Source organism: Talpa europaea (genome assembly GCF_964194135.1).
Source record: "Talpa europaea genome assembly, chromosome: 16".
Classification (NCBI taxonomy): domain Eukaryota; kingdom Metazoa; phylum Chordata; class Mammalia; order Eulipotyphla; family Talpidae; genus Talpa; species Talpa europaea.
Window position 1 is genome coordinate 50,798,404 of NC_140084.1, and position 10,038 is coordinate 50,808,441.

The following is a 10,038-nucleotide window of genomic DNA, read 5'->3' on the forward strand; positions in this document are numbered from 1 at the left end:
AGTCTGCTCCGGGATTTCCCCGTCCCGCTCGCTGCCCGTGGACGGCGCTTCCGCCTCCTCCAATCAGACTCCGGCTCCAGGCGCGCCCTCCTGCGCGGTCCAGCTCGCGTTTTCCCTCCCGCCACGGCCTGGCGCCCGGTCCCGCCGCCCGGGTCCCCCCGCCCGCCGGGCGCCACCCCTGCGGGCCGGGCCGGCGCGCCCCGCCGCCTGGCGCTGCCCGGAGTGTGGACTGGAGGCTGCGCTGGCCCGCGTCGGCGTCCGCGAGCGTCCCGCCTGGCCCCGAGCCTCAGTTTCCCCAGCTCTCGTGGCCCCTCCCCGGCCCGTGTCGGGAGTGTGTGCACGTCCGGGCCCCACTTTTTTCTTGCACCTTTTTGGTGTCGGGGACATTTCGGTGAGCCCCGAGCACGCGTGCTGTTGTGCCTGCGTGGGGCGCAGGGCCGCGGCCGCCCCCGCCCGGGTTAGCTCACGGCAGTAACGGGCGCGTCCCGCCGGGAGGCCTGGTGCCCGCAGCCCCCGTGTGCTCCGTGAGGCCTGGGGTGCTGGTTCGGTCCAGCTACTGCTGGGAGCCCACAGCTCCCGGGCGGGCCACAGCTGGGGGCTCGCAGGCGGCCAGGGCGCCCGTGTCCGCACAGGGCAAGTGTCAGGGCGCCGGGTTTGCTACCCCCTTCGGTGGAAGCAGGTCCAGCCACACAGCCGGGCCGGCCGCGGGAAAAGGTACTTGTCTCCTGGCAGTGAGATGGGTAGGGATGAATATTTACCCGACAATTATTTTATTTTACGTTTTTAAAAATATTTATGCCACAAGAACTGGGGTACAGGCCAGAGGTGCAGGGGTGAGAGGAGTCCCCGGAGACAGAGGGGAGCAGAGCAGGCGGATCCACTGAAATGCACTGCGGAGGGGAGCAGCGGGAGACAGGCGAGGTCTGCTGCGCCCTGTGGGTCAGCTCCCTGGCCGGGGATCGAACTCACGCTGCAGTGGCTGCTGATAGTTTCATACTGCTGAGACTTAACCCCTGTGCCACCAGGAAGGCCCCTATTTTTTTAATTTTGCATTTTCAAAGGACGGTTTTATTAGGAAGGGGAAAGAAGACGTTTGCGCAGACACAAGCCGGCAGGGGCAAGCTCGTGCAGGACAGTGTAGCACAGGCCTGCTCGTTTCCTGGGGTGTGCGGCCTCACCTTCCCTCCTCAAAGTCTTGTCAGGGGGAAAAGAATGTCCTAAAGTAAAGCTAATCCCATACAGGCTTTGTGGACTCCACCCCCACCCCAGGCCAAAGCCAAAGACACTGGGAACTCCACATCCCATCCCCACCCAAGGGAAGGTGGCTGGGACCTGAGGGTGGGGTTCAGCAGCCGGGTTGGTATAAAGCCAGACACTGGGCTTTGGGGAGGGGGTCCCCCATTTTGGCTCTCTGCCAGCTCGCAGCATCCGGCCAGCTCTGAGAGTGCCTTTGGGTTTCCAGGCCGGCGGATCGGGTAGGACGCATGAAAGACTTTATTTCCCTATTTTCTCCCTGAGTTGTACATTTTCCTTATTTCCTTTTCCCTTGTCAATAAACCTTTTATGAACCTTTTGTGTGTCCTGCCGTGGAGTATTAACAAGTCTCTTTTAAGCGCGGGTGAGGACCCACAGCCAGGCAACCCGTCCAATATCGGGGCTGCCCTATAACAGTCTCATTTTAAAACAGCCCCGGGTTCCCGCCATCCTACAGCTTGGAGCGGTCACTCACTCTGCCTCTGTCCCTGGAGCCCTCTCTCCCTCCACACCAGGATGCACAGCACTTGGCTTGCTCAGCCTCTGCGCAGTAGCTCTTTGAACACTGACGCTCAGAAATTGAGGGGGGGAGGCTGAGGGGGGGGCAGATTCCGCCAGCCGGGACATTCACAAACGTCAGTCTGCAAGAAGCTGGGCAGCTGCAGAGCCCCAGCCTGGGTCTGGCCCTGTCCGACTCCCGTCGGTGACGCTCTTGCTGGAGCCGAGCGGCTTCCCAGGGTAGGAAGGGGCTCGTTCCGCGGGCCCTGGGCTTCTCCCCGCTTCCAGGGAACAGGGGAGGCTCTACTACACTGGAGGGGCGCCCTGGGCAGCCTCCAGCACCCCCTCGTGGAGCCCTGCCCTCTGCGCCCAGGAGGGGCACGGAGCGCCGGAGCGCCGCGACACCCCGCGCTCGGAGTCAGCCGGGGGTTCCTGGCCGACCCCGAGCGCGCCACCCCTGCGCTTCTCCTGAGGGGGGGAGGGGGCAACCGCGCCGTCTAAACCCCGAGATCCCCGGGGAACCCCACACCGGCTGGGGAGGGGCCGGGACACAGCGCGGGGGCCGGCTGGGGAGTCCGCGGGGTGACCCTGGCCGCGCGCTTGGCCGCGGACGCGCGCGGGCTCGGCTCCGGGTCCGCGCAGGGCGCCGGCAGCGCGGGAGACGCCCCGCAGCCGAGCCCGCGGGGAGCCGGGGACGCGGGCGCCGCCAGGGCGGGCCCTGAATGGCCGGCCGGCCACGTGACAGCCCGGCCCGCCGGCTCCCGCCCGGGGCGGGCACGTGGGCGCGCGGGGGGCCGGCTGGGGCGCGCAGGCCGGGTGGGGGGTCTGGCCGCCCCGGGGGACGCGCGCGCAGAGGAGACGCAGGGTCCCGAGGAGGCGCAGTCACACTTTATTGTTCCCGGTTCCGCCCCCGCCCGACCCTCCCCAGGAGGCGACAGGGCAGCCGGGAGGGGCGGGCACCTATCCTGGGAGTGCAGTGTAGGCAGGGGGCACGGGGTGCGAGCGCGCGAGAAGTGGGGTCGCGGAGCCTAAGCCTTGGCCAGCCCCTCCAGGGGGCCGGCGGAGACCAGAGAGGCGTCTGGGCCTGCCGGCCCTCCGGGAGGGGACCTCGGGGTGGGGCTGGCACGGGCCTGGGGTTCCCACGGGGCGGAGGCGCACCGGCTTCACCGGTCCATGCTGTCGTCCGTCGGGCTGGAGAAGCAGGTCTGCAGGAGCTTCTCGCAGAACTCCAGCTCCTCCTGGAAGGGCAGGGGGTGAGCTGAGAGGGCGGAGGCGGCCGCGCCCCCTCCCCAGCAAGCCATGCTCCTCCCTCCCCAAGGCCGCTCCGCCTGCTCACCTTTGGGCCTCCTGTGGCTGGATTCGCCCCTGACCCTGACCCTGAGGTCTGCGGTCTTGGGTCTGAACCCACTTGTCTGTCTTCCCGGCAGTCCCCTGGGGCTCTTTCTAACTCCCACACACTCCACCCCACCCCTGACCTAGCTCTGCTTGAAGATCCCCCCTTGGATACAATCTCCTGGGACCCAAGCAGCGCTGGCAGGACGGCCTGCGTGGGGGCTGCACGGTGCCAAGAGGCCAGAAACCAAAATGACAGAAGGCACAGCAGCGGGAGGACGCAGGGGTTTTCCCGCTGATCCCAGAGATCCAGCTCTTCAGCAGCTTAGAGAAACCAGGCGCTAAACCACCACCTGACAAACAGGCCAAGGGTACAGAGAGCACTGGCGACAGGAGCGGGTGCCAGGGCAGAGCGGGAGCCACAGCAGCTCAGGCCGCCGTGGCAGGGACAGGGTCCGAGCCCGGTGGCAGGCACGGGCACTAGTTCGCGCTGGACAGCAACTGGGGACAGTTGATGCAATGACCCTCCAGTCCTAGCCTTCACCCTTGGCCACCTTCACCCAGCCCGCCCCTCTGGACGCCTGCACGGCAGACACCCACACTTGGGGGCACGTGTAAAGGTGAGTCCTTGGCAGAGCCGGCAGCAGGGAGACACTGACGCCCGTCGAGGGGCAGTCAGTGGGGGGCTGTCCGGCAGCTGCGCACCCTGGGGACAGGAGGGAGAGCAAGGTAAGGAGAGGTGGTGGGGAGAGGCTGACTTTGCACAAAAGGGGGTTCGAATCTTTACGCAAGTTTGCTCGTCTGTCTCCGCGAGGGACCGGGAGAGGTGCTGGGAGACAGGAGCAGGATGGGGGGAGATCACCTCCCCGTTCACCTTCCCGTGCCCCTCGCCTCACCACAGACTACTCAGAAACGCTAGAAATTCAACTCTCTGGTGCCCACAGAAAGTCCTGCCAAAGGGGACTGGCAGACACGAGACCAGTCACCTGGCAGGACGCCGTCCGGCTGACAAGCCTGGAAGATTCCCAGGACAGCGCACAGCCCCGTGGGGAGGCCAGGCGAGAATAGAGGCAGAGGTTAGGGGTGCAAGCACTGGGCAGGGGGCGCCAGGACTGCCAGCCGCTACCCAAAGCCAGAGAGGGGGACGGCTCTGTCCGGCCGCTTGCACGTGTGCGCACGCCCACCCCGCAGCTGCGTGCCCGTCACCCCGCGAGCCCCAGGCTGCCCCCTCTGCTCCCCCCAAGTCTCCAGCACCCACGCCTGGCACGTGACTGACCCCTGAGGGGTGTGTGCGTGGCCGACGGCGCCCGCCGGGCAGAGGGCAGCAGGTGAGTGAGAGATTCGCTGAACCTGACCGGGTGCGGCATCACTTAGCGCTCAGTAAGCGTCTGAGTGGCTCGTTAGTCGTTTCTCACTCAGCTGTTGCTTGTCTGAGTTACTTGTGCTCTGACAGCCACGCCATCAAGCATCTGAGCATCTGAGGTGCTGCCTCAGCAGCCAGCGCGCCCTCCTCTGGAGGCGGCACTTCTCTGGCCACTTGGTGGCTCTTTCCCATTTGCTATGTATCAATCTAGAAATGTTTATTAAGTGAGTGATACGATGAAATAATCACATTAAATAACTTTGATAATTGAACGAGTTCTTCAACCCCTAAGACTCCCAGCCTGGCTTGCCTGTGCTGCGGGTACCCACAGGCTGCGGCCCGGGGGGCGCTCACACCAGGCCAGGGCTGGGCAGGTGCCCACGCTCCGGGGAGACGCACCTGCATGGCAGAGGAGGCCACACCCCCACAGCAGCTGCTGCACACCGGGCTGCGACCGCCCACACCAAGTCTCTAGTCTCTCTCGAGTCTAAGGGAGTATCTGGCAGTCTCCCCGCCCCTCAAATGCCACAACTCCTGACCATGGGTGCTTGCCCCACCGTAGGACTCCTGCCCTCCCCTACCTGGTACTCCTCGTGCTGCTGCAGGAGCTGGCAGCGGTGGCGGAGCAGCTCCTCCAGGCCCAGCTCGGGCTCCCGGCACTCCCGCACGCCCTGGGGGAAGTCTGTCACCAGGCTGCGGGGACAGGGGAGCAGGGCCTTTCATCTCCTAGGCTGCACACCTGCACTGCCCTCTCCCCCCAGCAGCGCACTGCACAGACTGGCCCCCGCACCTGCACAGGGCTCCCAGCACGTGCTCGTGGAAGGGGCTATGTTCTGTCCGCACGAGGGCCACCAGCTGCTGCACCATCCCCATGGAGCACAGTGTCCCTGCAGGAAGGGCTCGGGGGTCACGGGAGAGGCCCCTCCCCACCCGGGGTGGCCGATCCACTCCCTCCACTCCCCTCTGCCCCCCTAGAGGAATAATACCCTGGCCCCCTTCCCCCTGGGGGACCATCCCTGGCCCACTCCCTCTTGGGGACCACCTTGGCCCTCAGCCCCACAGCCCTGCCTTTGTGTTCGGGGTGGCCCAGCAACAGGTTCTGCAGCAGGAAGGCCGACTTGACCTGGAGCTTCTGCACCTGCTGCTGCATGGCCCGCATCAGCACCGAGAAGCCGTCCAGGCGGAGGAACTGCAGCAGCCCCGCCTCCTGCTCCCGGACCAGGCCTGCGGCAGGGAGGGGCGCACAAGGCTTGAGGCGGGTCGTTGTGACCGTCATCGGTGTCACCGTCACTATCATCATCGTCGTCACCACCTCCATCACCTCCATCACCACGTCCATCACCCCCATCACCTCCAACACCTCCACCACCACCGTCACCTCCACCACCACCCTCACCCCCTCCAGCACCATAGATCTGGGGCCTGCGCTTCCAAGCATGACCTTTCCCGGCGCCTCTCTGCCAGGACGTAACTGACGTGAGCAACTGGGACAGTCTCTGCTATGCCTGGCCCCATTCCAACTCGTGGCGCCCCTGGGGACCCAGACCCTGCCTGCTTTTGTGGCCCATGGCCAGGCCTGTCGCTTCCCGGTTTTGTATGTGCCTTCCCGATGCTACCTCCTCCGACACGCCTGCCCTCGGTCCTGCCATTCCCCCCCCACCCGTCTCCTCCTAGCAAGCCCCCCGCAAGGTCCCTCCCATGGCCACCCTGACATGGTCTGTGCCCATTGGGTCAGTCCTCTGCTCCCACTGCAAGCTCCTAAAGCCCATGGTAACGGGAAGGCTTTTGTCCTCACGAGGAGCCTCGGCTGGGCTCCTGGGTGGCGGCTGTGGCCAGCAAGACCACCAGCTGCTAAGCCTGGTGCTTCCAGCCCCCCCACCACTCCTCAGAGAAGGGGGAGGGCTGGAGGCGGGGTCAGTGATCAACTGTGACCCTTAAGCCCCTCCTGTCAGGGAGCTTCCAAGGTTCTGAAGCAGCACAGGCCGGGAGGGCACCCCGGCTCCGCGGGGATGGAAACACTGTGGCCGGGGCCCCCTGCCCTGGCCTGTGACCCACCCCAGTGCTCCCCTGCACATCCAGCATGGGCTTTGCGATCAGCCTCGAGACCTGGGCAGTCATTTCTGACTCTGTGGGTCACTCAAGGAGGATCCTGGGGGCCCCAGCTTATAACCACACCCTCCGAGGTAGGGAAGAGCCAGCCCCGGGAGCGGGCACTGAAGTGGGACTCAGCCCCCACCAGATGGGCCGGCGCCGACTCAGTGAGCATCCCTGTGGGGCAGCAGGACAGTTGGGACTCCTGGGCCCCCCACGTGGCCTGTCGCTGACTGGGAACGTCGCTCAGCCATCAAGGGGCTCTGGTTCGGTACCCAGAGGCCCCGCTCTGCACGCAGACCAGCCGGGTCCCCACACCCCTGCCCCCTCCCCGCCGCCCTGGCACTCACAGGAGATGGCGAAGAGGGCCTTGACGCGCACCAAGTCACAGGCGTCCCGGTCCAGCAGCCGCAGCAGCTTGCGCAGGGCGCCGAGGCCCAGCACCTGCTCCTGGATGGCGGCCACGTTCTGGCTGCACGTGCCGATCAGCTGTGCTGCGCGCCACCGCAGCCCCGCCGGCCCCGCCTCCAGGTAGCGGCCCACCAGCAGGTGCATGCCCGACAGCTGGCAGAAGTCTGCACGGGAGGGGCTGTGTCCCGAGCCACTCACGCCATCCCCCACCTGCGGGGAAGCCCATGGCCTGCCCCAGCCCTTCCGCCTCAGGGTCCTGGCACTGCCATTCCCCCTGCCTGGAAGGCACCACCCGCGCCCTCGCTTCCCGTCTCCAGCCAAACGTCACCCCTCAGGGAGCCCTTTCCTGCCACCAGCCCTCGTCCACACTTGGGGGACAGTGGACCCGGGCACAACAGCCAGCTTCGGGAGCATGGAGGCGGGCGGCTATCTGGGGCGAGAGAGGGCACCGTCGTGGCTCCTCAGGGCTGGGGGCACAGCAGAAGGGACCCGAGCCAGACTGGGTGGGGAGAGGCCGGAGGCAGAGAGGCCAGGAAGGAGGCCGACTTCTTCCAGAGGCACGAGGGGAGCCAGCAGGGATGGGGGCCGGGTACCTGCAGCATTGTCCATGTTCTCACACAGGTCCGCCAGCAGCTCCAGGGCGCCCTCGCGCTCCTGCTGGTCGGAGGCCAGCTCGGCCTCGTTGGCAGAGGGGGGCGTGGGCTGGGACAGCACCCGGAGGCAGTGCTTCATCTGCTCGACCTCTTCCCGCTGACCTCGGAAGGCGGCCGACATGGCCTCCTGCAGCCACTGGCGCCTCTGGGGGGGCACAGCGGGTGGGGGAGAAGCAGACCTCCATCAGTTAGGCAACCAGGCGTCACAGTTGTCGATAAAACCATCCGCCCTAACAGCTGACCGCCTTCGATCATGGCAAGTATGGGATATTTTCTGGACACTTAGGGATACAGCCCTGGGCCTGACAGACGCTCCTGCCGGGAGGGGCTCCAATTCTGGTGGAAGCACACCAACAAAACAGCGTGCTATGGCAGGTGCCTGGGAAAGGTCACAGGGATGGGGTCGGGAGAGCGAGGTGGCACCAGGAGGGTAGGGAGTGAGCTGGGCTGACCCTGGGGCTGCTGGGCAGCCTCCCTGATCTGCACCCGCCAGACACTAGCAGCAAAACCCCCCTCCCCCAGCTGTCACTTGGGTGCGGATGAGTAAGGATGAAAACCAGCAGACTGTTGTTCCCGAGGCCCAGGGGGTGGGGTCATAAGGCCACATGCGAGGGAGCGGAGAATTGGTGACTGGTTTGTTTTTTCTGTGCCAAGCTCTGAGCCAAGCACTCACACGAAGGTGCCAATACCACAGAGCTGGGTAAATCTGGGCGGGAAGCTTCCTCTGTGCCTGTCTCCCACATTTCTCACTGGAAAGGCCCCGCGACCAACATCAGGGGTATGGGCTAGCACCGCGTGCAGTCTACAGCCACCACCAACTCAACATCAAATAGTAATAAAAACCGCTATTAATCTTCAAAACAAGCCTAGGAGGAATGTGTGATCTTAACTTCACAGATGGGAATCCTCATGTGGCTGAACTGAGGCACTGAAAGGTAAGACCCGGCCAAGGTCACGGGGTCAGCAACCTGCACGACCTGAAGCCGCCTGAGCTCAAGGCCCATGCTGTCCCCGAGAACCCCGGAGCACTGTGTGGAGGCTGCAGAGCCCTCAATAAGCTGGACCCCCAGAACTACTCTGTGAAGGGCGTTGTCATTATTATCTCATAAAGGAAGAACTTGCAGCCCAGAGCGATGCCGTGGTCAGCCCGGGGTCACACAGCTGGACGACGCTGAATCCAGGTGTGTCAGGCTCTGGAAAGTGCTGCCTTTCATGTGACACGGACGTGTTCTGCCTCCCAGCACAGTGCTGGATGCGGGGACGTGACCTTCGTCTACCTGAACCCCCTCTCGCACCATGGAGCCTCTATGCCTCCCCACCTGGACTCACGCCCCACCCAGAAAAACCCCTGCTCCGATTGCCCAAGTCCCCTGCCCAAGCTACCCCGTCCCCACGCACCTCACCGCAGTTTCTGGGGTCCCACGCTTACCTCCTCGCTCATCGGTTCTGGAGGGGGGTCTGGCTCCTCAGAGCCCGCGGTGATGGCCATCTGCAGCAGCCCTTGGAGGTTGCGCGGGGGCGGGGGATTGTCGGAGCCCCCAGTCGAGGAGCCGCCGCCCCCGGACGAGGACCCCTGGGAGGCTGCGGGCAGCGCCAGGGGGAGGCGGCTGCCCCCCGGGCCTTGGTCCGCCATGGGTCGTTCGTGCGGAGGGGAAGGGCGACTGGGAGAAGGTCGCGCGCTGAGGGAGCTCTGCGTCCTGACGGGCCGACTCCAGGGGGTCTGCGAGGAGCGCCTGCTGCTGCTTTGCTCGACCTCGGCGTCCCCCCATGACCCCGAGCCACGCTGCCCACACCCTCCGTGACCCCGGCCCCCTTCCCAAGCTCGGTGCCAGCAGGACCCTTCCCAAAGTCCTAAGCCCCTCCTCCCTCCCTAGCAACAGGCCCCACCCACTTTCCCTAGCAACCGAGCAAACCCCCTCCCTCGTCGCAGCGCCTCGCGTTCCCGTCTCTTGGCAACCCCACACCCTGCTTCCACAGCAACGAGCCCGCCCCTTGGGCTCCTCGAGAACCAGTCTCCTCCTCTCCGAAGACGGCAACCAGAGCGCGACGGGTCTCACCTCCGCGGGCCTCGCGTCGCCGCCGCTAGTAGACACAGAGTCGCCCGCACCTGACGCTACTGGGCGCCGCCATATTGCCAGGAAATGCGCACGGGCTCGCCAGGAAGTTCCCGGCGCGCCCCCCCACGCCTCAGGGCGCTGGTCCGGCACTTAATTCCTTCCCGCCCAGCCTGACGCGGCGCTCGGCCCCGCCTCGCGGGGGGCCTCCGCCCGGGCGCTCGCGCCCTAGGCCCCGCCCCTCGGGTGACGCCCCCGAGAGCCCCACCCCTGCGCGGAGGCCCCGCCCCCAGGCCTGGCCCCGCCTCGGTTGGATGCCGCCGACATCCATCATCCAGGCCCCTCCACTCCGCCTCGGGCCTCCGAGCCAGGCCCCGCCCAC

General features: G+C 65.9%; 1 protein-coding gene across 1 annotated transcript; it reads right to left on the reverse strand.

Annotated features, from left to right (window-relative positions):
• Positions 1-2,796: 2,796 nt before the first annotated feature.
• HSPBP1 (HSPA (Hsp70) binding protein 1) lies at positions 2,797-9,710 on the reverse strand. Its single transcript, XM_084258025.1, has 8 exons — positions 9,660-9,710; positions 9,032-9,322; positions 7,543-7,747; positions 6,889-7,113; positions 5,516-5,671; positions 5,238-5,334; positions 5,029-5,140; positions 2,797-2,990 (listed from the first exon to the last, which is right to left on the reverse strand). Exons 2-8 carry the CDS (start codon positions 9,233-9,235, stop codon positions 2,916-2,918), a joined length of 1,074 nt encoding a protein of 357 aa, XP_084114151.1. The 5' UTR covers positions 9,236-9,322; positions 9,660-9,710; the 3' UTR covers positions 2,797-2,915.
• Positions 9,711-10,038: the final 328 nt, after the last annotated feature.